We start from the raw sequence: 25,376 nt of genomic DNA on the forward strand, positions 1-25,376 counted from the left end.
AGCAGGAAGGATTTAGATTGGCTGCTAAAAAACATTTCTCCCTGCAAGAACAGTAAAGCTGAGGGTTAGTTAGTATGGCATCTCCATCACAGGAGAGCTTGAAGCCCAGGAGCGAGTGGGACCTGTCGGTGAGGAATGATTTGCCTACATCCCCATGGTGGGGCTATGTAGTTTCTCGAGACCCCATTTAAATGCATTTTCTGTGATATGTGCCTGTGTGTGAAGGCTGTGATGCCTAGTTGGGTGGGGGGGTACTTTCTCCTGGCTCTTCAGAAACCTTAGGGCTGCCCTGCCAGCTGCTGCTCAGCTCCCACAGCACAGACAAGCCCGGCCAGCGATGCTGGCTGGCAGACGGGCTTGTCTGTGGCCCCAGGCCCGTGCTCGATGGTCAAGCTGTGCAGAGCTGTGATCCCTGCTGCCGGGCTCCCATGCAGTGAGAGAAGAATAGCCGACATGGTTGCAAGGACCTGGAACAAAGCAGGGGCTGGGCCCTGCCAGCTGGGCTTCTCTCAGGCATTTCTGAGGGGCAGCTGGCCGCTGCATGGCAGGGAAGGAGGGTGAGACATTCCTTTACCGACTGCAAACGTGTGGGTCCATCCTCTGTGGTGATGGAGAGAGTAAATCCCATCCTCTGGCCACGTCAGGCAGGGCTACCCCGGTGTGATTTCAGCATCCCTCTGCACGGCGTCAGTGAAAATGGAGCAGAGGACCAGCTCTGCCAGGTGCTGAGGACCAGCTGGGGGGAGATTCTCCACACTCAGGGTGAAGGCAAAGCCCAGGAGACTAGGTCTTGCCACAAGCTCCTGTTTGCCCAGTGTTCACGATGCAGTCAGCAGGGCTACTGCCGAAAAACTGCAGCTAGTGTGATTTTTTTTTTTTTTTTTTTTACTCTTCTACAGAGAAGTTGGTGGCTGTGTGCCACCAGCACATCCAGCCCGGAGGGCTGATGCAGCCACAGAGTGGGGTGGGTCCCTTTACAGACCAGGAACAGAGGTGCCTGAAAGGTTTCTTTTTTTTTCCTCTTGAGAGCTCCAGTTTTAACTCAAGGTTCACAGACCATCACAACCACACTTTGCTCTTTCCTAGGCCAAGGCCAGGCCTTGCAGTTCAGGTCTGCTCCACAGGCTTTGGCCAAACTCTTCTCCTCTGTCTTCTCCCAAAGTGGCTCCTTCTGGGCCCAGCTGGGCTTTTTGTGTGCTTTCCAAGAAGCAGATTCTTGGAGCAGGAGCCCTGAAAAAAGCAGACAGCTAATGGGATCTCTGTTGCTGTAAACATGTTTCTATGAAATCTCACGTGCATTCTTGAGAGATGGGCTGCACTCACCCTGCCTGTCCCCCAGGCAGCTGACCATGCACCCGTGCCTTCAAGGTGTCATTCAGTCAAAAGGTTTTTGCACAGCTTGCTCCTGACTCATCTGGGGCCAAGAGGGGAGGTCAGCAGGGACAAGCACATGCTTACCGTTGTGCATAGCAAAATCTGGGCACAGCTCCTTCTGTGTACAGACTAAACTCAGCTGCAAGTTGGATGCCAGGGAACTGGTACAGCTGAGTTGCATGAAGCTCCAGTCCAGGCTGGCAAACTAAGACAACTCAACTGGTCAAGAAGTCTTGTGTTCAAAGCAGTGGGCAAAGGTGCAGCTTGAGACTCTGCTGCAGACTCACTCCGTGATATCTCCAGGTCTTGAGCACCTGCAGAATTAGGGCAGCAGTTCTTCCTGCTTCCATCTTCTGGCCGTGGGACTTCTCTAGCCCAGGAGTGTCAGAGCAGGGCTCAGCATCCAGCACAGCAAAGACCTTGTTGCAGAGGATAAAGGCATATTAGGTGTCTTATATACACAGTAGTAACTGCTGGCTGGCCCTCCAGGGAAAGAGTGATTTCCTCTGTGCTACTTTCCCTGCAGAGCAGAGCTCAGCCTGCTCCCCCTGGCTTGGGCTCCATGCAACAATATTTTTGATGTTGCAGAAGACCAATGGGAAGCTCAGAGCAGCCTTCACCAAGAGGAGCTGTCTGCTCCACCCAGGCAGTGGCCAGCAATGGTGCGAGGCAGCCGTGGAGCAGAGCCCCATACTGGAGTAGCAGATAACCCTTGACAGATGTGCAGCCAGCACAAAGCGAAAGGAGCAAGAGAGAAGGAGGGAAAACAGCTGGAAAAAGCAAAAGCTTGGAAGTGGTCACGATTTATGCAGCAAATTAACAGCAACAAAAAGTTGTGATCCCTGGAAAGCTTTGCAAATCCCCCTGCTATCATTAGCTGTTGGCTCTGGAGGTGGTTTGCCAAACCAGTTTTCCAGCTGGGATGATGCTGGGCTTTTTTCCACCTCCTCCCATGCTCAATACCTGCTTAAAGCAGTGTGCTGGTGTAAGGTTGGCCAGCACCCAGCTCTGGCTAGGCCAAGCATGGAATAAAACCTGGGGTCAGGGCTGAGGCACAGGCAATGCATTTTCTTCTCAGCACTGACCCTGATGGTCTTCTCATAGGAAGCTTCCTTCCCCGTGAGCAGCACTTCGAGTATCTAATGTCTGTGGCAGCGGGCTATGGACAGTCTTTGTTAGCCGTGATTCTTGCAGCCAGACACCATCAAATGCAAATATTAAGGGAAGGGAGCAAAGCCACCAGGGTCTTTGCAGTACAGCTGGGGCTGGGGACCCAAGACACGTAGCATTCAACATAGTGTCATCCCTTTCAACCAAGACAAATAGCAACATATGCTTCAGTCCCTACTGAATGACATCAGCAACACATACATACATAAAGTGCTTTATTGCAGCATCAGAATAAAGAATTCTTCTCTATGAAATTTTGTAGGAATAAAAGACATTTTATATATATTTTATATTAAAAACCACAATAAACTTAAGGAGTGGAAGCTTAGAGATTCATCACTTAAATAGCAGTGGGCTGGACAGAATCTTTGATGGGATATAAAAATAAATGCTTGCTTGATGTCTACTTTTCTCATGGTGCCCCGCAAAGCCTCCCAGTGCATAAAGTGCTTGTGTGAGGAACAACACTGCTTCTTGTTTCTCATGCTCCACTTCATGCCTGTATCATCCAAACCATAGAGGCAGCAAGGCAGAACAGCCACTTGGCTTTCAACAAGCTTTTGGGGGGGGTTCTCAATGCAAGAAATTTTTCTACTTGCCCTTGGATGAGAATTCTGTTTATTACAGAAATTATAGTTTCTTTTTGGGGCATTAGACTGGTTGACATACCTAGTATAAAGAGCAGGAGGGTGCAAATCCTGGGTAACAGTCCTTGTTATAAAAGCACTTCCCCATAAAGCAGCCAGTCTAACAAACAAATTGGCCGAGCTATTGAAAGTCTCCTTCAAGAAAGGCTGTTTGCAGACATCCTGCTTCCATGCATGGGTCTAATACTGGAGACTAGGCACATTTAATGGGAGGCTGTTTTAAAGAAGTCTGTGCAGTAATGGTAAATAAGCTCCTCTGACAGTCTGCTGAAGTTAATGATGATATATGATATGGGAGAGGAAATATGAAGATGCTCTGCCAAATGACAGAAGATAACAAGCTCATTCTTTCATGGCCTCGGCCGCTCAATTTGTCTGCTTCCCATACAAATGCCTCCATGTCTGTTGCTGAGCCTCCCCGCACACATCCCAGGCTCCCAGAACCAAGCCACCAGATCACTGCCACCCAAACTTGACCACCTCTTTTTGACCTACCTCTTTACCAGAAACAAGTGAGTAAATGACCATTTGGGCCAGGGAACATGTAACAGTCATGAAAATTTACCAGGGTCTGGTCTCCATCCATGCTTATTTGGTTGTGTCTTCCTTCTCACCCTTTACATAACACTGGTCATCTCAGACTGCATGCCTGTTGGGAAATTGACAGTGTCTGCATAGTTTTGATAGCACCCATGACTGGAGTCTGGGGATACAAGTGTGGAATAATAGTTAAATAAGAATAATTCAGTGATAACTTCATTAATACTTTTGTTTTACCAGCAATGAAGGCTTAGGTACTGATGACCAAGGATGCAATATTCTATCAGTAACCAAGGCAAAAGGATCAACATACACAAGACACTCCCAGAAAGACTGCCCAAAGAGCTATCAGACCATGGATGTTCACTGGCCTTGGAGAAAGCTCCTGCAAGAAGGACAGACCTAGAACAGGACAGTCAACCAAGGACCTCTGCATCCAGACAGATGCTTTTTTGTCCAACAGTGTCCTGCAGAAAAGCATGGAGTAGCCAACAGCCTTGGATGAAACCTCTAGTCTAGAAATGACTCCATTCTTCTTTACGTGTGCTTGACTTGCTCTTTTATTTCCTCTGATGCATAAAATCTGCTAAATAAAACTATGAACAGTTTCTGCCAGGTTTCACGACTGAATGTCCAGGGATAAAGGTGCTCAGCCTAGTTTCTCTGTGGGAAACTGGGGAGCTCCCAAAATATGCTGGGAGAAACTGCCATGGATCCATGAAAAGCTGAATAAAACCCAGGCAAGACCAAAGCACCAATGGAGACCATCATGATCCATGATCTGCAGACACCAGGTATTGACATTATTAGCATGTGTGTGTCTTCCTCCTTTGGAGCCACACTTGCTCGCCTGGCCAGGCAGAGAGCCTGAGGAGTGCAGGGTGCGCCCACGACTCGCTTTCTCTGGGCTGCCTCTCACTGGGGACTTGGCCAGATACAGAATGGAGCAGGGCCCAAGGCCAGCGGCAGACCAGAGAGGGGCAACGCTGGGTGCTCCCAGCAGCACCCGACTTGTTCCCGATCCCATGGAGAACTTGGCTTGGTGCTTTTTGCTCCTCTCCAGCAACAGCACGAGCAGTGGCCGAGCTGCCTCCTGCCCCCAGCAGGGCTGTGGGTGGGAAACGCAGGATCTTCTGCTGGGCTGTGTCACGGGTACTCCCGAGCACTGAAACCCACTGCGGGGGCTGCCGGGGAGCTGAGGCCTGGAGGCAGGGGGGTGGTGGGACTTGCATGGGTGCTGCCACCCCGCTCCCCCAAGCACTGAGGCAGAGGGGCTGAAATGCACACAGGTGGTGTCCCCCTCATGCTGACCTCCTCTGAGGTCCACCCGTGTCTGGCTTTGGCACCCAGTGTTCCCTTTCACAGCCAAAACCACACTGGCAAGGTAATCTTGCCAAGGGAGCCCAGGCGAGCCAGTCTCCTCCTGCCCCACACACCTCCCAGACCCATGAAGCCCTGCTAAGCCTCTCCCTCCTCCTTCCCAACCGTGCATGCAGACCCCCGAGAAGAGGGGAGGCCCCACTCTGTACACATGGCTGGGACAGCCCTGCCCCTCCCTAGGAGGAGTCCCCCCCCCGTTTCAGAAGTAGACCGGTGTGTGCCAGGGCAGGTGTACAGGCAAAAGCAGGCAGCTCTGCCTGCAGCAGGCCAGCTCCTCAGATGCGGCGTGAAGCCAGCAGGAGCTGAGGCCATTTCGCCCTGCAGACACTCAGCTTTCAGGTTGCATTGAAAGATTGTAGAGAACAAAAGCAGACGGGAGCAGCTCCCCGTTCCCTTTATGCCTCCCATCCCCTGCGGCTCACCGCGTGCCAGCCCAGGCACCCCGGGGTGTGGGACCACCCCGGGTGGCACGGCAGGGATCGCACCGCGATAACCTCCAGCGCCCTCGGAAACCCGAGGGGGGCCGAGGTGCCCTTCTGAAGGGACGGGCGCATCCTCCCTGCTCTGCCCGGTGCCAGCGAGAAGCCCATGAGCAGGGCCGGGGCTTCGCCAGGCTGGGCCGGGGTGGGAGCCGGCGGTGGCCGTGGCTCCTCTGAGCACGGCTGCGGCTAGTACTCCTTGGCCTCCTGCAGCTGGGAGAGGTACTCCTCCTCGGCGGGGTTGTCAGCACACCGCCGCCCGTTATTGGGGGGCCGGACGGCATGGTAGCGGCTCCAGTCGCCCTTGCAGAGGATCCAAGGCAGCATGTCCACCTTGTAGTGCAGCTCCGGGGAGAACTCGGTGCTGATGAGGTTGGGGACACCGGCCCCCTTGCCGCGGGTGATGAGGCGGGTGTGCTCGTCGTAGCAACAGTGCTGGGCAGCCAGGGTGGTGCTGTCGAGGGAGAGCATGGAGCGCAGGCAGAAGCGCGCCGTCGGCTTGTAGATGTCCAGGCGCTCCTTGGGGCCGCTGGCGTCCCGCCATCGGAAGCTCTTGCCCTGCTGCTCATCCTGCAGGTTGACAGCACTGTAGACGGCCTCCAGCGGGTAGGAGCAGGGGCAGCTGGGCAGGTCCGTCAGCACCTTGCTCAGGTACTTGGTGAGGAAGTCGCTCTTGCAGTTCAGCCACTTCTCACAGCTGTCCACCTCTGGGGGGGGAGGGCACCGAAAGGGTGAGGGCATGCGCAGCCCGCACCCCGCTTTACCCAGCTGCCTTTTGCCTGCAGCCTTGCCAGCACCACCAGCGGAGCCTGCAACCACCAGGCAGGAGCAGCCAGGCTCCTGGGATGAGCTGGAGCCAGGCTCCATCCCTGAAGCAGTGACAGAGGGAAGGGGTTTCGTGCTGGGGCAGAGCTGCCCTTGCAGGGGCTCTGCCTGGGGCACCCATCACTACAGGGGCCGGGCTGGCAGCATCCCCCCATGGGAGAGGGCACGCAGCAGGCTGGCCTCAGCCACTGCACTGCAAAGCAGGACAGTGTTGTACCAGGCCTGTGGGACGAACTGGGTTTCCCAGCATGACTGCCAAAGCCTGCACGTGGCAGTGGTTTGGGTGACTTAGGTGTGGACACTAGATGCGGGAGCCCTCGGCAGAGCCCTCCCCACCAGCCAGCTACACCTCCCGTGGGGTCTGGCGCTGAAGCCCCCAGTGCAAGGCAGAGGCAGAGGCTGACCTGAGTTGAACAGCTCTGTGGTGTTGTCGCTTTTGAAAGGCGTCTCCTCTGTGGGGAAGACCATTTCCCCCTCTGCTCCTTGAGAGGGGAGAAAAAAACCCAAAGAGCCAGGTTGAACACCAGGAAGAGTGGTGGGCTTTTTTAATCCGTAAGAGCACCAGACACCATTCCTCTTCCACCCCCTCTCCCACCACTGCTTTGGCAACACGGCCTTGTGCCTGGAAGGAAGGGCCAGCAGCAAGACACGCAGGACAGACCTGCCCAAGGCTGTGGCTTATGCAATCCCAGTGGATGGAGCTGGCTCTCAGTGTGCCTCAGGAGAGGATTTCAAGCTCCCAGTGTAAGAGAGGCGCAAGGAGTCGCCCACCAAGCTGGACACCAGCTCTACCACCGTTGGGCACCATGTAACTGCCTGGGGAGCCGTGAAGCCCCATCAGAGCTTCTTCACAGAAACAAACCCCTGTGGTCATTAGCCCAGATCACATTAAACATAACTAGTTCTTGAAGCATGAGCAATGCCCAGCCTGCAGCGGTGGGGGACCAGCCCACACCAGGGTCGGACAGTGCCCAAGCACTGGTATGGCCGAGGGCTCACCAGGGCAGCGTGGCAGGTCGCAGGTCCTCGACTCCGTCGCTGTGCAGGCATAGCCACAGGACCGGGTCCTCTTCTGGTTGCCACTGCCACAGCTGATGCTGCAAGGGGACCACGGGCTCCACTCCTCCTCATCTTCATAGTCTGTGCATGGCAGGGGAGAGGTAGAGAATGGTGGACCTCAGCAAAGCCTCAGCAGGAGGGAAGCCAGCAGCCACCCGGGACCTCCCGCAGCTCTGGTCTGTCCCTTGGATGTACTTTACAGGGATGCAGGGCTGGCGCTGCCCGGGGCACATGGAGGTGCCCAGCCATGTGATGCCAAGCTGGCCAACCTTGTCCTCACTTGCAAGCCCAGGGAAGCCATCTCCAAGCAAAGGCTCTCGTTCTCATAGCTTTGCTCATGGTTGTACCAACCCAGACAGGCATCGCTGCCCATCCCCATCCTCACCAAACCTGCCCAGTGCACTAGCCATGATGCTGAAGTATCATGTGTTAGCAAAGGATGACTGGTTTTGGGCTCATGGCCGGGAAGCTGCAGGAGGGAGCTGCTGTGGTGCCCTGGCCCGTCCGCCCGCCAGCACCTGCCATCTAACCCTCTGCAGCTCCTCTCCTGGGGAGCACCCAGATCTGTGGCAAAGGCTTCCGGCACTGGTGCCACTGCAGGGACCTGCATTAATGGCAGCAGCACTTGCCATTAAACATTTACACCCTATTTCTCATCTGAGCATGTCTTCACTAGAGTCCACGCTCCAGTCTGATTACATGCAAGGGCAATTCCCTCTGGGACGCTGGCATGTCTGACTGCTGGCAGCACCAACTGAGTGCTAGCCTTGCTCCTTGGCATGCTTGCTTATTTTTTAAGTAGGAGCTGAGCACCAGTGTGCTGTGATCCCTGGTGCAGGGCTGCTCCCTCTGCAGTGAGACAGGGCTGCGGGTCAGGCAGGGCAGGGGAGGGCAGTGCCAGTCTGCGGGGCAGCTGCACACGCCCAGGAGGACTTACCATAATTATATTTTTCCTTAAAGATCCAGTTCTTCTGCCCAGGCCACTGCTGGTCCCAGTCACCACCCACCCCACTGAGCATGGACTCCTCCTCCTCATACTCTGCTGTGTAATCTTCCTCCTCATCCTCCCTGTCCCCTACATCCAAGTTGTCATCCTCTTCCTCCTCCGCATCCTCCTCCTCCTCAGTGGGGTTGGTGTATTCCCAGAAGAGGGGCCAGAAGAGGTCCTTGTGGGACAACCACTCAGAGGATGTCAGGGACCAGTCATTGCTTGTCTCCTTCAACAAGTCCATCTCCATCTCAGCCTGAGGATCATCCACCACTTCAATGGTCACCTGGAGGCCAGATATGAGGCAGGGCAGTGAGCTAGGGCACAGCCCTGGGACAGACCTACCAGCCCATGCCCCTGCCTGAGAGGCCAGAGATGCTTTGGGCTGCAGGACCAGGCCATGAGCGCAAGAGGTCTTGCCTTATCCAGAGGGACGGAAACCAGGACAGAGGGGCAGAGCTGGAGGCACAGGGGGGCTGGTGGTCACCCACAGGGACCAACACCACCCTTGGAAATTGAGAGGTCACCCCCATAGGAGTGTTTGCTCATGCTCTACGGAGAGGGGCTGGGGGGGCAGGGAAAAGGCCATGAGCAAGTTCCCCTGGCAAGGAGCTTGTCTGTGCCAGCTATTTGCATCTGGTAGTTACCAAGAAGATAGATGGCAGCGGCCACACGGACCCCACTCACGAGATCTTTCCTCTTAGGGAACCAAATGAGGCTGGGGAGCACATGCAGCACTCGCCCGCATCCCCCCGTGGCCTGCCCAGACCTGCTTCCCACCTGGATGTTGGGGTTCTGGGCACTCAGGTCCATGTTGGCCAGCTCTGGCAAGCTCTGCAGGTCCAGCACGAAGGGCAGGCTCTCCTCCCGGCCAGCACCACCGGGCTGGGGCACCGCTGGGCTCCTGGCAGCCGGCTGAGCCACCCCACGGCGCCTGTGCCGCCGCGGGCCAGCCTGCCCGCTCCGCCTCAGCCCCCGCGCCTTGCCCGATGGCGGCAGCTCCTCGTCCCCCGCTGAACGGGAGTCGGATGAGGCAGAGACCTGGAGAGGGAAGAGGTGGTGAGGACATCTCCTGAGGGTGGGTGTGTGGGGAGCAAACCGTTGCCCAGTAAAGGAGAGTCTGGTCTCCTCCACCAAACGGTTCTTCCACCCCATCTTATTGCAGGATCAAGGCAGTAATTAACATGTTAATTAATCAAGTTAATACCCAGTGGCCTCTGCTGTGCCAGGGCTTGGCCCCACTGCACCTGAACAACCTACAGGTAGACTCAGGCTGGTGCTTCCCATCCCCACGACCACTCTCTCTGCTCCCCTCTGCTGTCCCACTGCCCATCTTGCCTGGCTTTCCGCTTCTTGCTCTCCCTTTTTGGCCATTGCTTGGTCCCTGGAGACGGGTAACGGCAAGGGCTGCTTCTGCTCACAGTTACCAGAGCTCACGTTTAATAATTTTATATGTTTATATTAAAAGTTTATAACAAGGGCTTTATGACAAAGGGGAAAACCTCACCTAAATAAGTTGTTCTGTGGTGTAGGTATTAGGGCAGATGACTTCAAGCAACAAAGGTTTAACTGAGATTTCGGATGCTGCCCAAAGGCTTCCACAAGGAGGGAAAGAAACTGATGGTAGATATAACCCAGCTACCTTTATCTCGCTGGGAAAGGGAAGATGCCCAGCCGAATAGGACAACAAAACTTACTTGCCAGCGCTGCCAATGGCTCTAACCGTGGCTGCCGCTGTGGTGGCACGTGGCGCTTCGGGTCCAGCCCTGCCCAGGAGGCGCAGGGGGAGCAGGCAGGGACCCTTGCCAGGGCAGCAGCGCCAGCCAGCCGGCAATGCGGGGAGGCGGCCAGCGAACCCTGCCAAATGGCCGGGGTCACACCGAATTCCCACGTTCCTCGTCCCCGCGCTCGGCACGCGCTGGCATGAAAGAGTGCGAGTCAAAGGGCCAGCAGGCTCCAGTGCGCCTGAGAAACCGGAGATGGGAACAACTGGCAAAGCCCCCCCGCAGCATGGGCTGTCCCTGGGAAGGTCTGCAGAGCCCTGCAGCTCGAGGCTGAGAGCAGAGGTGCCCAAACCCCCAGCATCTCCACCAGCGGCTGCCTATTTCTGGCTGCCCAGCTGAAACCCCCTTTTGTTCCCAAGCTCTCGCCCTTCGCGCCAGCCCAGCTGAGAGCCGTGGGATTAACGAAGAGAGCGGCATGCCCCCTCCCCATGGAGGGATGCAGAGAGGCATTTCTACCTGCAATTAGAGCCAGATGGTTTGGGGAAGGACTCCCCTCCCTTTCATCCTGATCACTGGAGCACTTCAAAGGCAGCTGGAGCCTGGCCAGGCTCTCATGAGCGTACACAGCCTGTCCCCAGCCCTGTGCCCGCACATCAAAGCCCTCAACCCCCCAGTCCCTGGGGGAGGGAAAAGAGCAGCAGGGACGCTGCTGGTCCCTTGGCTGCTGTCCAGAGCGGGCTGGATGTGGGGAAAGGCTGGTGACAGACTTCACCAGATGGGCCCAGAGGAGAGAGGGCTGCGGGGAGGAGGGAGCCTGTGCTGCCTGGCAAGGTGTGTTTGGGGCTCACCCCTCTCCCTGGCCAGGAGGGCTCCTGTGACACTGCTGGCAGCAAACATGGGCACAGACAGACCCCTCTGCCTGCACCTTCCCCTCCCAGCTCCCTCTGCCCTCATCCAAAACTGCAACGGTTTTGGGAAGGACCCATGGGAAGGATGCCCAGCTCTGCCCCAGCTTGTCTCCTGGTCTCAGCCCCTTGCCAGGTCTCCTCTTGTGCCCAGAGTCTCCCTGGGAGGCAGCAAGGAGGAGTCCAGGTGGAGCAGAAACAGCAAGGGGGGGCTGAGCAGGCAAACCTGGCCATGTCCCCATGCTGGCCACATGATACCACCTGCCGGTGCTGGGTTTGCTGCCAGCTGCGCGTGCCCAGCGCAACCCCTGCACAAGGGGCTGCCAACAGTCCTGCGAGGCTGGCGCTCCTCCCTAATTTGCAATGAGCTTTTCGGGGCTGGGTAAGCTCATTTCACAGACGATCCAAATTTAATACACATGGAAAGCAAGGTCTCCTCTAGCAACAAGATCCAAGCTCACCCAAGGGCATCAGAGCAAGTGAGCCAGGAACAGACTCCAAGTCTCCAAACTTACACTCAGTGCCTAATTCAGATTTTACGCCCAAACAAGCTCAAGAAATTCAGAGTACTGTTCCCACAGGGAAAATGTAAAACTACCCCAGGGGAACTGGCTGTGAGAGTGTCACAGGGTGAACAGATCTCCCTCGGCTCCTAAATCCTCTGGAGGCACAAAGACCCCGGGGGTGTCTGCCCTGGGTGGCCCAGAGTCCTTCAGCAATGGTCACTGCACTCTACCACCCAACCCTTCCCTCCTGCTAATGTCTGCATTGCTCCAAGGCTTTGCTGGGTTAAAATTTGTCCCTGCATCAAAAGATGTCCCTCCTGAGCAAGGTCCTGCTCACTGCCCTGCCCCAGCCAATCAAGCCATGGATTTTAGCGAGGTCTTATGAGGCCCAGTGTTCTCTCCGGGTCAGAGCATCCATGGCACCACGATCCTGACGGGAAGATGTGTCTTCTCCGGGCAGATGTGTCTTCTCCGTGTCACCAAGGGGCTCCTGCCAGCCACACAGGCAGCTGCCCTCAGGGATCGCAATCCTGCCGCGTGACACGCACCCTCTCCTCTGCCCTGCCTAGGGAACAGCTGGATAAAGCCATCAAGCCCGGAGCTAAGCCACTGCAGTGCATCAGCTAGGGGAAGAGAAGAGCTGGCCTGTGCAGAGTGAAAACTCTACTCCCCCGCTCTCCATGGAGCACAGGAGAAAGGCTGCAAATCGTCACAGAGCTGGTTGTCAGCAGCTCCCTTCTGCTGCTGCCAGGGAAGGACACTTGCCACCACACTGCAGAAGCAGAGCGCGCAATGCCGGGAAGTCATCAATATCTCACAGCCGAGCTCCAGCCTTTTCCTGTGACCAGCCAGCACCAAAGGAAAAAGCCAAAGGGGAAATTGCTGCAGCTCCTCCTGCATACACTTGGGATATCCTGCCTGGCTGGGAATAAGGGCTTCCAGGGCAGGAACCCGAGGGAAACTCTGGGGCAGCACTTGGGAAAAAGCATGCACTTTCCATTTGTGAAGACCATGTTTAGACTGAAGGCTATAAGCAGGATCACACCCACCTCCCTACCAGCCCAGGAGCCCTTCCCACATAATCCAGGCTCTCCCACATGTAGGACTGACCACCTAAACACCTTGGGGCACAAGCTTAGCAAAGATGTTAGGAAAGGGAAGGAACTCATCAGCAATTCACCCCAGTGTCGTGCCTACTTTGTACATAACATGGGTGACAGGGTGTATGGAAAAGGTGTGGGGAAAGGCCACACATCATTTCTCTAAAGACCGATGTTTTCCCATTTCTAGTTCACACACCTCTATTAAAATTGCTTGGAAATCTGAAGATGGTGAAGAGAGCAGCTGCAAAACCATGTCAAGGGATGGAAAGACTTTTCCAGTGAAAGACTTGCACAATTCAATTTGTTTGTTACATTAAAAAGAGAAAGCAATGACTTGATTTCCCAGTTCTTTAAGGCAATAAGCCATTCAGGCACCAGAGACTCTCTAATCCAGAACAGAAACACATAATAGGAACCAACACGTCCGAGGCAAAGCCAGACAAATTCAACTGAGGAATAAGGATCGTGCTTTTAACATCGTAGGTGATTAACCACAGGAACAAGCTAACAAGGAAAGTGGCAGTATCTCTTGTGCAGACAGTCAAACCCATGTCACTGGGCTCAACACATATGTACCACATCTGTGCTAGGGAAGAAATTCAAGGATCTAGTGATTTCTTCTGGTCTTAAAATCTGTGATTTTGCTATAAACTTCTCTAAGACTCTGAACTGAACCTGGGTTAAGAAAGCAAACGACTGCTGTTCACATGCTGCAGCTCTTACATAAAAATTATTAGAGATGTGACATCTCAGATCCTACAGCAGTTTGAAACCTGAAAACATCAACAGACTAGTCCCTGTGCTGTACTGTCCTTTGGCAACCAGGGACACCACTGTGCTGCCACCACAACCACAGGTACTTGTCCCTCCAGCACGTTTCTCAGCATCTCTGTAGGCACTGCAAGTTGCCACTGAACCCACCGGCAGTGCTCTTTGTAACTATATACATTGCTAAGCAGACCTGCTCTTCATCATGGGGTTAAACCCAAGCCAAGTACACTTGAGATAACTCCCAGGGAGCAAAGCACTGCTGGAGCCTGTGCATCAGCAGTGTGGAACAAGCGAGTCCCCGGCATAGGACAAGCTCAGAGGATGCAGCTTCCACCCACCCCTATCCGAGCCAATTAGTGAGTATATAAACTCGTTCAGCTTGAAGCAAAGAAACCTGTGCACATGGGAGTCAGATCAGAGGCAACGTTCAGGCTGTGCTTTGAGTTTGTTAACACTGCAGTGAAGAAAATGACGTATTTGCTAAAGGCCGGTATTGCACTGGGCTATAATTATGAGGAATGGGGGGTTTTGTTGCTTAATCATTACTGCTTGTGTTAGGCTTCCTTTGAACAGTTTTACCACACTGTACTGAAAAAAGAACCCAGCAGAGGAACTATTGATCTTTTCCCAAATAGATCTGAGTCTACACAAGCATCTTCCTACTCTTTCCCCCAAGCTCTCTGCAAAATTATTTTAAAATCTGTCCTGCAGTTTGTTGCAAACTTGCCCACTTATGAATTAGCCAAGTACAAAATAGAAATCAGAACATTTTTTTTCTTTTTACCATAAAACTTTTCCTTCCATATTCACCTAAATGAGCTGCAAAGATCTGGAGAGAGCTTTCAAAAAAAAATTTATCTTCGGATTGAAACCAGGCAGGAACAACTCCAGAGCAGGGTTTTATTATAAAGCTATGGAAGCAGAGGGATGCTGGTTGGTTGCTTCAGAAGGAAGCCCGGCCTGTCTGGGGGCAGGTCTGGGGCTGTAGTTTGTGGAAAGGCTCAGGGCAGTTTTCGCTGGTGGGAGTGGGAAAAAGGGAAGGTTCTTCCAGTGCTAACAAGTAACACTGTTAAGTCTCTTTAAAATAAAGGAAAGCTGAACAGCAGCGTCATCAACAGGAACAAATGCAGTGTGCTACGCTGCCTCCATCCCATAGTGCTGAGCATGCTCTCTCCTTGATGACCCCACCACAGACACTGCTCAAAGAAAGGGCTTTTTTAGCCCAGCCAGCTGAGACCGCCTTAGCCTCCCGAGGGCTGTAGTTTGATCCTCCTGGCTCATAACCCATCCATCAGCACATTACCCATCCACGGGCAGTCTTTCAGCCAGATGGAAAATCCACTGGATGCACATCAGGCAAGTGACCTCTGCTACCCACCAGCTCATCACCCGCTTAACGGATTTCCCAGAACTGCACCAAAGCACAGAGTGCTTCTAGAGGTGTCAAGAGCTGGGTGGGTACCTACAAGAAAACGGGGAAGGCGAAGATGTCACCCAGTCCCTGTTACTGTCTGTAAGACCTCCTGAGCCACAATCCCAATGATCAGACACAGCACCTTTAGACTTATAGGCAAGTGGTTTAGCAAGAGCCATCACTCAGGGTTTTGACAGGTGAGCTCTGGAAGATATGCCAGAGGTAATTTAAGGCAGTGGATACCTCCAGCTGCCTCCCTCTTCTTCTGCCCTGGGTTACATTCCTGCCCACAAAGTGGCTGTGGCACAAGTGGCACATGATCTTCCAACTGCTCTACTCACTGGTCTACATCAGGGTCAACTCGCACTTGAGTGCTGCTTTTGTTTGTTTTTTAAATAAAGACACAAGCATCTCCCTTTAGGTTTTGGGAGAGTTCTGCAAGTGCTCGTGGAACAGACAAGGCACTTGGTTATCATGCTTGCGTGGGCAGATCCTGTTTATGACAGACCAGCAGGAGCCAGCAGCAAACTGTGGGCTGTGCAGATAATTATTATGCCCTCATGATTATAATTTTCATGCAGTTACCAAAATACTTTAGATCATATGGAATCACTCTCTTTTCCAATTAGCTTCAACCCAACTGTCTTGAGTAGGGAGCTGCAGGAGGCAGCATCAAAGGCTTCCTCATGTCTCATTTGTTTTCATGTCTCACAATTGCGACAACTGTAATCTCAAAACTCTTTCCAAGGTTGGTGACTCGGTTGCCCCTGAGGCAGAGCCAGCCCTGGAGCAGAAGACACCACAACACGGAGAAGCAGCAGCATGCAGCACCGTGAGGAGCAAGGACACAGCATAGTTGACTTTGTGCAAGACCGAAAACGGGGCGGTTGGCCAGGCTGCTGTCAGTGCTCCTCAACTGCCCGTCCCTGTTGGCACAGCCTGGCCCTGCTTACCGCAACTGGCTCTTCTGCAGGCATGCTGATGAGTAACTTCCCCGTGGCATCCTCAGCCAACTCCCCAGGTCACTTGTGACGCAAGGCAGACAAGTAGGAGCCTGGTGGCTTTTCGCCTCTCGCCGTGCCTGGCTGTTGCCCTCCTCAGTGTGACAGGCAGGTACTTCTCTACCATGAGTATCTTCTCCCGCTTTAACACTGAGACTAATGCTGTAAACCCCCCATTTTGCAGACAAAGGAAATGGCATGCCCCAGGTCTCTCAGGTAGCCTGCTGCAAGGCCAGGAATAGATGCAAGTCTCCCCTGTTGTACTTGGAGAAGGCTCTCAGGAAGGTCCACCACAGCTCAGTTTCTCCTCCCCACCTGCCCCCCAGGAGGGCCTGCCCTGCCTCCCACACAGATGGGCCACACAGGCCTTGCAGTGGAGAAGCTGGGGCATCTGGTTAGCACCACTGACATGTCTCAGCACAGTAGCCAGGGCTGTCCTCACACCAGAGACTCTGCCTAAGTGCACAGGTCCAAGGGCCGACCCTTGACAGGTGGTGCCTGCGGCGAGGAACCCAGCCAGTGGCAAGGCACCCTTACCTGAGGAGGAAGATACCCCTGAGACCTCTGCTGCAGCGAGACCAGCTGGGAGCTGCTCAGATAGAGCACAGCAGTGGGTATAGGAGCAGGGACTACACAGAGGGGTCCCTCAGAGAGGTGAACAGACACACATCCATACCCTCTGGTGCTCTCTGGCAAATGCTCCTGCTAGGGCATGTGTTTTCTGTTAACAGAGTTGAGCTGTAATAGGCATAAGCTCTTAATGCGTTGGACTGAGTTGCTGTTAACTTGTTCCAGCTCTAAACCCCATGTGCTTCAGTAACCATTAACTTGTTCCAGCTAATGATCCACATTTGTTAGCCTGCACACTGTAACCCTCCGACAGCTCCAGCTGCTGCTTCCTTCCCTGCCTCAGCCCAGGCAAAACTGCAAAAGGAAAAAACCCCAAATATAGCAAAGCAAGTGCAGAAACAGGAGGGACCAGACCAACCCCAGCCTCCCCTCGCCCCCCCCCCAGCAGTCTGCTAGAAGATGTTGCAGTGAGGGGGAGACACAGGGCAGGTGGGAGTGCAGGGGGTACCCACTCCCCTTGTCCCACGCAGGGTGCACAGGCTGCCCCCCACCCCCCACAGGCAGAGGGGCAGGGAAGGCAGCCGACCAAACAGATGCAAATCCATCGGGGATCCCTTCAACAACAGACAAAAAGGGCACCTGAGCTGGACTAGGAGTATCTCCACAGCCTGCACAGGAAGGGATCCAGGCAGGGATGCTGCGTCTCGGCTTTCCGAAAGGGCAAAGCTGGGGTGACGTGCAGCCAGCAGCCCCTGCCCCAGGTGTTTGGCTGCAGCTCCCCAGCCCAGGGGTGAGCGCAGCTCCTCTCCCCAGCCCAGTGGCAGGATTTAATGACTCCATCATGTCAGTGTGGAGTGGAGGAAATGTCTCGGTATAGGGAAACCTTCCTCTCTGGCTCCAGTCTGTGTCATTCATAACTCAATTGTTCATACGCTTTTCCAGGACAGTCCCTGTTACTTCTAAGTGCCTCACCAGAAAATAATTACTTTTTTTTTTTCCCCACCAGATGGAAGCATGAGGCTTGTAGGGCTGCAGAGTCAAGTCCAAAGTCAGAGAAAAACTAGGGCACATCCAAATTGGGAGCCCCACTTCCCCAGCATCTTAGTCCCCAGTTGAGCCCTCCTCTTCCTTTTGGCCGGTCACTTCCTAGTGGGACCTCTGCTGCAACCCCAGGACTGGTCCCCAGGGTGGGCACAGACATGCAATAGCCAAGCTGTAATCCCAGGTGCGGGGGAAGCCAAGCCGACCCTGAGATCCCCACAGCAACTCTGGGCAGCCCTGCATCTCCTCCATCGGAGGCATGAGGGGGGCCACCCTGTGGATGCTCCCCAGGAGAGAAGAACTAGATGGTCCCCTAAGGGGGATCTTCAATTTTTAAGGAGCAGCCAGCTTAACCATGTAATGCAACCACAGTGCCCCCAGAGGGGAGGGGGTGGGGGTGAATAGTGGATGTGAAGACATCTGTGCAACACCTTGTTTTGCTGGAGGTGCTGCATGGCACTGCACAGCTGGCCTCCCCTGGGATTTTGGCTGCTGCGGGAGCAGATGCAGGTGAAGGGGAGGGCAGGGAGGGGAGCACCAAAGTGGTGGGAAGAGAAGACATCCCAGGGAGACGAAGAGGTGCTGCCCTCCGCTGGTGGGACACCTCCTGCAGCACCTCCCGGCCATGCCACAAATACTATTCCCTCGCCCGGCGAGCGCCTCGGGGCTCAGCGGCCAGGAGAGAGCCAGGGCTGGCTTGCTCGCCCCCAGGCTCAAGCTGCTGGGGCTGGGATGGGGGACGGCTCACCTGAAGGGCACCGTACCAGTGCCATGCACCAGCCTCCCACTGCGCCCTACATGATGGAGGCTCCCTTGGCTGGGGACGTGTTCCCAGCCCTGCCTTGCATCTCAAGTCCTGCGCGCTTGATAAGGCCCTGGCAGACCGGGCCAACCAGCAGCTCCTAATCCAAGATAAACCCATGCCTCACCACCTCTTCCCTGTGTGCACGGGCACTCCCTGGCCGTCTGCAGGCAGGTCCCCACCTCGCACCCATCCAACGGCACCGGGGACCAGCAGAAGGCAGCAATTTACTGCATTGTGTTCCCTTTGAAGCTGTATCCTTTCCCTGGAGACTAAACCAACCTGCAGCCCCCTGCACTGGTGCCCTTCACACCAAGAGCCACCTGGGACTCAGAGGCGGGTAGGTCACCATCTTTTTGGTGTCTTTGTCTCATTAGTACTGAGATGATGTATATCTCATAACAGCTTCTCAGACAAGCCCCAGGAGCCCCTACACACAGGGAACACGCAGAAACTGAACTGCTTAGAAGCAACACCATGCAGGCTGACTTTTACAGCTGGCCACATAAAAGCATCCAACAGCCCAATGAAGGTTCCCTGCAAAAATGGTCTACCAAAAAAAAAGTCCTTGCGCTTTTGCAAGCTTCCGTCTGAAACAGAAATATTTTCACACTGAAACATGGCTGCGATCTCTTCCCTGCTTCTTGGCTACAAGCTCCGGTATTTCATACAAAAACTGAGCTTCTGGCTGACAACATTTGCTTTGGAGGAGCTGGATGGCACGGGCTACCTTGCTGTCGTCACTGTAGCTCAGATTCTCCTCAGGCTTCCCTATGGGAAGTGTCCGGGCATCTTGTTTGGGGGATTATTCTGAGTGCAAGAATATTTATTGATACTATGGAAAACAGAAGATCCCTGGTTTGCACTCCCTACCCCTAAGACCCTGACAAGAGGAAAGCAGGAATTAATCCCCAGCACACTCCCTCCGTTGCGTCACTGGGCTTGGAGGGACCACAGATGGAGGCAGGATGAGTCCCCCAGCCTGTCTGTCTTTAAGGAGAAGGTCTGCAAGAGCCGGACACTTTGGAGAACTCAGAGAGAGGGCCGGGCAATGCCCGGTGGAGCGATTTATGCCTAATCTCTTCCCCTTACATGTGCCTTTTACAGGAACCCCTTTGATTGTAACAATGGGAACGCAGCAGACCTATTTGTGCAGTGAAAAGGGAAGAAGCCCCCTTGTCGGGCAGCTTCCCTACACCCAGCTCCCCTTTGTTTCTGCTCCTGCCTCAGCCCCAGGGCGGGAGGGTTTTCAACTGTGTTGACTAAGATAATTTGGCACTCTCAAAAGGAAATTTGCTACAAAGGGCGAAGCACCTCCCTGTGCACAAAGAGCCCCTTTCAGAGCGGAAGGATGCTTCAGTGCACGTTTTGTACCCACAAATCCGACCTCCGCCAAGGACAAAGCCAGGGACAAGAACGCTTAATTGCTGAAGAAATGAAAAGGTAAAAAGCACATCCGCAAGCAAAATGACTCTGCTACTGACACAGCCCGCAGTGGCCGCGGAGATCTGGCTGTGCAGGCAGCCAGCACCGACCCGGCCGCCCACTTGCACCCCGGCTGAGCCCTCCCGACGGGGTGGCAGAGCGGCGAGGTGCCCCCACGCAGGGCAGACATGGGTGACAACGCGAACTGGAGATCTGTAGCAGGGCGAGACGGCTCTGGGGACAGCTAGATCCTTTTCGCAGCCGGACAGCCCTGGGGGAGTCGAGAGGGACCAAGAGCTGGGGGGAGGCACATGGAAGGCTCCTGCAGACCTCCATGCCTGCGCAGGCAGGAGCCACTCTGGGCTCCTGCCAGCCCATCACCCCACTGGTGTCCCCAGGCAGCGTGTCTAGGCTACGTTAGGGCTCCCAAATGACAGGGCTACCCCGACTTGCAGTCTCCTGACAAACTCCACTCAAGCCCAGCTGATATTTCCCTTTAACACTTTTTATCTAGTACAGCCACGCCACGTCGCCTTGAAGTTCCTTTACTCTCCGTTTGCTGGTATCTCCAGCCAGGTGTCGCGTCACCGCTATACATTTCATTCTTAAGCACTCCTCTGCACTCAGACTCCCTATGCACAGGGCAGGTCGATTTAAATCAAGACTGCTACCAATGATTTTTAACGAGCAAGCAAAACATCTTGCTGTAGACCTTCGGTTTCAAACCTAGTTTCCCATCGCTACTCTCACTGCCTGATGTAATCAGTAAATAATACATACTGTTGTTATTCGTTTCCTTATTTCTCAGGGGCCAGGAGCCAGTCATACCAGGTGTTGTACAAACCCACTGATTCGCAGCCAACTACAGCCCTCATGCTACACTTGGTATTTCATTTGTTGCCCTCCGTTATCTCTTACTGCAGGCGCCAGATTTGCTTTGCTCGCAGCCTCAGACCAGGGGAACTCCAACAGCAAGCTCCAGCCTGGATTCTCACCCTGCCCCTGTCCCAGCCCTGCAGTAACACCCCCGGGTGCCTCAGGGAGCTCGCTGGTGTTGCTTTTGGCCCCCTCTCTCAGAGCTGTTCCCTCCGGCGAAGCAGCACCCGCCAAGCCCACCAGAGCTGGGGTGGGTGGCTTGGACCCTCCATAAAACACTGTTGGCTTGCTCTGCCGCACCCCATCACCGCCAGGATGCTCACTACCAACACCCCCATCACCGTTACCACTGGTACTATTATTTCTATGCACAGTTATTGAAGCAGTTGTGTTGGTTCACACAGATCTAATCACTTCTAATGTTTATATTTCTAGTGTGTTAGAGCTTTAGCTATTTTCGATTTACTAGAAGAGCACTGGAACCGATTGGTATCAGTCGGAAAGAATCCAAATATGTATTAACAATGCTCAAAGCCAATATTTTGAAATCCAGTGAGTTTATCAAAACATATTTTGCATTTAAGCCCCCTGACTTCCTAAATAAACAAACCATTAAGCAACGTGATGAGCTGTCCCTTGTCTCCACAAGGGACACAAGCTTTTCCAAGTGTTCAGTCACGCAAATCTGAAGAGCCGCTGGTGTGGGTCAGTGCTTGGACCTGCCACATTTCTGCCCACATCAGTGTGATGCATCCAATCTGCAAAAGCACTTTCTAAAAACCCTGCTGTACACCTGTCTGCTGCTTCAGAGCCCACCTGTCTTCCCACATATCACCAAAAAACCTCCAAATGAGCAGGTATCTTCTCTCGTTAGATTTCAGTCACAGTTTGGAAAGAAAGTATTCTGCCTTTTCAACTTCCAGTCAAATAGACTGAAGAAAGTCTTGCTACATCTGTTGCTTATGCTGGGCTCAGTGTAACTCAGGCAAAGCTTTTCTGCACAGTATCACAGCTGAGAAAATGTAAATCCAAGTGCTTGCTCCTTTGGTAATGGCTGGAAGTAATGGATCCTGACTGAGGTACAGGACTTTGGGACATACCGGTAAGGTTATCACCCAAAGATAAAGCATGTGTTCCCTCCATCCTTCCTGCAATTATAAAACTTTCTAACTCAAAAATTTACTGAAAACCTTAATGGTTTTAATTCTTCTAAATTATTTCAGTATAGAAGTGCAAGTCTGAGGCTCAGCACAGATTATAAAAATTCCCATTCGATTCTGAACCAAGGAAAAATGTTTGCTTTAAATAAAGATGTTAAATTAAAATAAATCCAAGTTATGAATTGTTTAATGGTTTTGATTGTCTGTCTGCTCTGCTCCGACATTTCTATTTTTTTCCTCCTGGCCCCCTTCATTCTACCCACATCTGTAGGGCATTACCCAGTGTAACCAATACTCCAGCTGTGGCTGCCCTGCTGCCATAGAGACAGGACCTATCAGCGCTGCAACAGGAACCATCTGTGTGTATGACCCAAAATCACTCTGGATTTTTTTTTTTTTTTAACCACCATACCGCTGTGCTGTGCTCTCCGCTTTAGTTCAGCAGGGCATGACTACTCCAGATTCTCCCCCGCGTGCACCAGAAACAGAGGATTTCCTCCCAAAACACAGCTAGAAGACACATGCCCGTACATGCTTTCTCCCTGACATGTGAATTGTGCAGCCAGTACCCCGAGGGATGCAGAGTATGCACAGGAGCACCAACAGACCGCCCGCAGAGGAATCCATTCTTCATCTTCCTCCTTGCTCCTAACCTAACCTCCACCCTCAAACCTTTGCCTATAAACTTTTATGTTTGTATTTCTGCAAGAAGCAAAGGTCCCGGGGACAGAGGCTGCGCTGTGTAAGTGCCGTATGTGATCTTTGGCTGGCCACACAACGCTCCCCATTCACAACCATTCAAAACTGGGACTGACAGCAGCTTGCCCTGCTTCCTGATGTATTTTAGACGTCAGATTAAAAGGAGCCCTAGATTGTGCTGCAGGGTCCTGCGGTGAGGACCTACACAGCTTCCTAACATGCAGTTTGTCCCTATCTTATGCCCCCTGCCACAGGGCTGCAATACTTTCCCAGATTTCAAGTGTAAATCCCTACTCCCTCTGCAGCCAGAGCCCAAGCACGCTCCACCTGGCATTCGTCTGGCGCACGAACCGGCATCTACTTCTATGCTTGAAGTTTCACAAGTGAAGTACAGCACCAACATCGTATTACCAGTGCTATAGCATGTAACATCCCCAGCAGTCCTCTTTGCATCTGCTTGGTCCACACTCCAGTCAAAACCATTACTAGGCTCGACTGGTGGCACTTGGCTGGATGCAGCCCGTGCCCTTTCTTGCCTGTTGGCCAGGCTTTCCATGCGGCAGATTCCTCCTTCACACTTGTTCCCTGGATTTCATGCTGGAATGGAGTTTAGTGCATCTGACAGGAGCTGCCGGCATGATTCCTCCACAGATCAGCACCATGTGCTGGCAATAACTAGCAGTAAGGCATATTCCCATCACTCGGCATCTCCTCTGCCAGTCTGACTGACAGTGCAGATCAAACCTGCTGCTTCCCATACTGCTGTGTATCGCCAGCAAGGGCTGAGCTGCTCTTACCCTGTCCTGCTCAGCCTCCTCCCATCGCCACTTTTCCCACTTATTCCTGTCATCCACTTTTAGCAGTAGCATTCTTCAAAAGGGTATTTTTTTAAACACAGCTCTGCTTCCTGAACCACTTTTTCTCCAGACAACAGTTTCAAGATGGAAACAGCTTGTTTTAACCGTTCAGTTGTCTGTCTGTCTTATTCAAACCCTTCTCCCCGCACTCCTGCTAGTTTATTTCTTCCCCATTCCCTTCCTGTTACCCCCATCAGGTCCCACCGTTGGTTCCCAGTCTGCCCGGTCCCTCACTGCCCGCTGAAGCTTCGCCTTCCACGATCCGCGCTCCGAAGCCAGCGCTGGCCAGGATCCGGCTCTCAGAAGAGCGAGAGCTACAGCCCCGGGACCACCTCCCCCCGCCCCGGCCTGTGGGGGCTCCCGAGGCCGCCTGCCCGGGGGATGCTGATGGGGCGCAGGCTGAAGGGGCGCAGGCTGCTGGGGCGAGAATGGAGCATGACCACTCTGGAATCTGCCCCAGGATCGCCGCAGCGGGGAGGAGAGATGGTGGCTGAAGTCTGTCACGTCTTATTTTTGTAGTAGCGGAGTCGTGGAGTTCCTGGCAAGCCCCCAACCTTGCTCATTTTACCGCCGGTCGGGTTGCGGCCGGACTCCGCGCTCCTGCGACGGATGTTGCCCCCTGGAGGCAACGGGTCTTCCCCCGCGCTGGGTCACGGCACTCGGCCCCCATCTCCGAGCACCGAAACCAGCCCCTTTCCTGCAGCCTCCGTGCAACGCAAAGGCCCGAGGCTGCCCGAAAATCCCCAGGGCCGGGAAAGGGCTCTGCCCCTCAGCGAGCGAAGAGGCAGCCCCGAAGCGGGGAGGCACGAAGCCCTGCTTCGCCCCGCTGCCGCTTTTCCTCCCGGGGCTGCGGGCAGCCTGCCCGCGGGGACACGTGTTAGGTGCTGCTCCCTTCGGGGACGCACAACCGTCTCCGAGGGAGCCCCGATGGCCGCCCGGGTGGCCGGCCGCCCTCCTCAGCCTTCCCGGGCACGGGAGAGGGTGCGGAGGCTGAGGAGGGCTCGCTCCAGCACCCTCCCACCTCTCCATCCTTCCCCAAAGGCTGCCTTACCTCCGCCAGCTTGGAGCTCCTCTCCCTCGGGCTGCTGCTGCGCTGTCTCCTCACGGGCAGCCCTCTCACCGCAGCCAGGAAAGTTGTCAGGAAGACGAAGCCGAGGACGAGCACGACTTTCCCTCTCATCAGAGGCATCTCTCCCTCCCTCTCGCCCCACCTCGCACGCCCAGGGCAGGCGGCACGGCAGCACGCCTGCCCGCAACGCTACAACCCCCGTCCTTCCTCGAGAGAGCGAGAGGAGCAGGGAAAATTTTAAAAAAGAATAAAATATAAAATATCGCTGACGGGAAGTGAAGTCCCCCGCGGGTGCGTGCAGAGGCCGGGGCAGGGTCCGCCGGCCGCTCCGCTCCCCTCTGATCTCTCTTGCAGTTTGCCGAGCACGTTTCGGTGTCGCTGCTCTCCCGGCCCGCCTGCCGGTGCTACAGATGCTGAAGGGTAACTCTGAAAAGCTTCACAAGTGTGTGCGGGGCGGGGGGGGTAGAGGGCTTCGCCTCCCCACCTCCCTTCCTAATCCTTTCGGCAATCTGATTTCTTTTCCTCCTCTTCTCCTCCCCCCGTCCAGTCGCTCCCCGGTGCCGCCGCCGCTCTTCAGGCAACGCCGGGCACCGGAGGGCGGGCTGGCGGGCGCTCCCCGCCGCTCACCGGGGAGCTGCTCCTTCTCGCACGAAGCGCGGTCAAGCCCCTCCCGGGCGAGCGGCGCGGCAGCCGGCCCCGGGCACGGCCCCGCCGCGCCCCTGCCCCGCTCGGGGGCTGCCGGCGCTGCCAGACCTCCCCCCCGCTCCCTCCGGGCGCTGCCCCCTCCGGGGCGCCGCCGGCCGCTCCTCCCCTCCCGGCAGCTGCATGGCCCGGGCTGCCGCGACCCCCTCTAGCCGGCGCTGCCCCGCGGGGCGCTGCCCCTCCGGCGGGGCCAGCCCGGCCCGGCCCGGGGCTCTTTTGTTCCGCTGCCGGGCGGCGGCTCGCCTCGCCTCGCCTCGGCGGCGCCGGCGCCGGCCTTGCACAAGCCCCG

General features: G+C 54.8%; 1 protein-coding gene across 1 annotated transcript; it reads right to left on the bottom strand.

The window, feature by feature from the left end:
- Positions 1-5,646: 5,646 nt before the first annotated feature.
- ISM2 (isthmin 2) lies at positions 5,647-25,372 on the bottom strand. The gene is made up of 6 exons (XM_052782836.1): positions 24,368-25,372; positions 9,243-9,503; positions 8,412-8,748; positions 7,415-7,555; positions 6,820-6,897; positions 5,647-6,297 (listed from the first exon to the last, which is right to left on the bottom strand). The coding sequence occupies exons 1-6, from the start codon at positions 24,503-24,505 to the stop codon at positions 5,780-5,782; spliced, it is 1,473 nt and encodes a 490-aa protein (XP_052638796.1). The 5' UTR covers positions 24,506-25,372; the 3' UTR covers positions 5,647-5,779.
- Between the last annotated feature and the right edge of the window lie 4 nt (positions 25,373-25,376).

The sequence above is a fragment of the Harpia harpyja genome, chromosome 3 (assembly GCF_026419915.1).
Source record: "Harpia harpyja isolate bHarHar1 chromosome 3, bHarHar1 primary haplotype, whole genome shotgun sequence".
Classification (NCBI taxonomy): Eukaryota; Metazoa; Chordata; class Aves; order Accipitriformes; family Accipitridae; genus Harpia; species Harpia harpyja.

What these genes read in the sequence shown, in the direction of transcription:
- ISM2 (XM_052782836.1), bottom strand. Translation starts at nt 24,505, where the DNA reads ATGCCTCTGATGAGAGGGAAAGTCGTGCTCGTCCTCGGCTTCGTCTTC. An exon ending in CGACCTGCCACGCTGCCCTG is followed by an intron (nt 6,898 to 7,414) that starts GTGAGCCCTCGG and finishes TCCCCTCTCAAG; the next exon opens with GAGCAGAGGGGGAAATGGTC. An exon ending in CACAGAGCTGTTCAACTCAG is followed by an intron (nt 6,298 to 6,819) that starts GTCAGCCTCTGC and finishes CTCCCCCCCCAG; the next exon opens with AGGTGGACAGCTGTGAGAAG.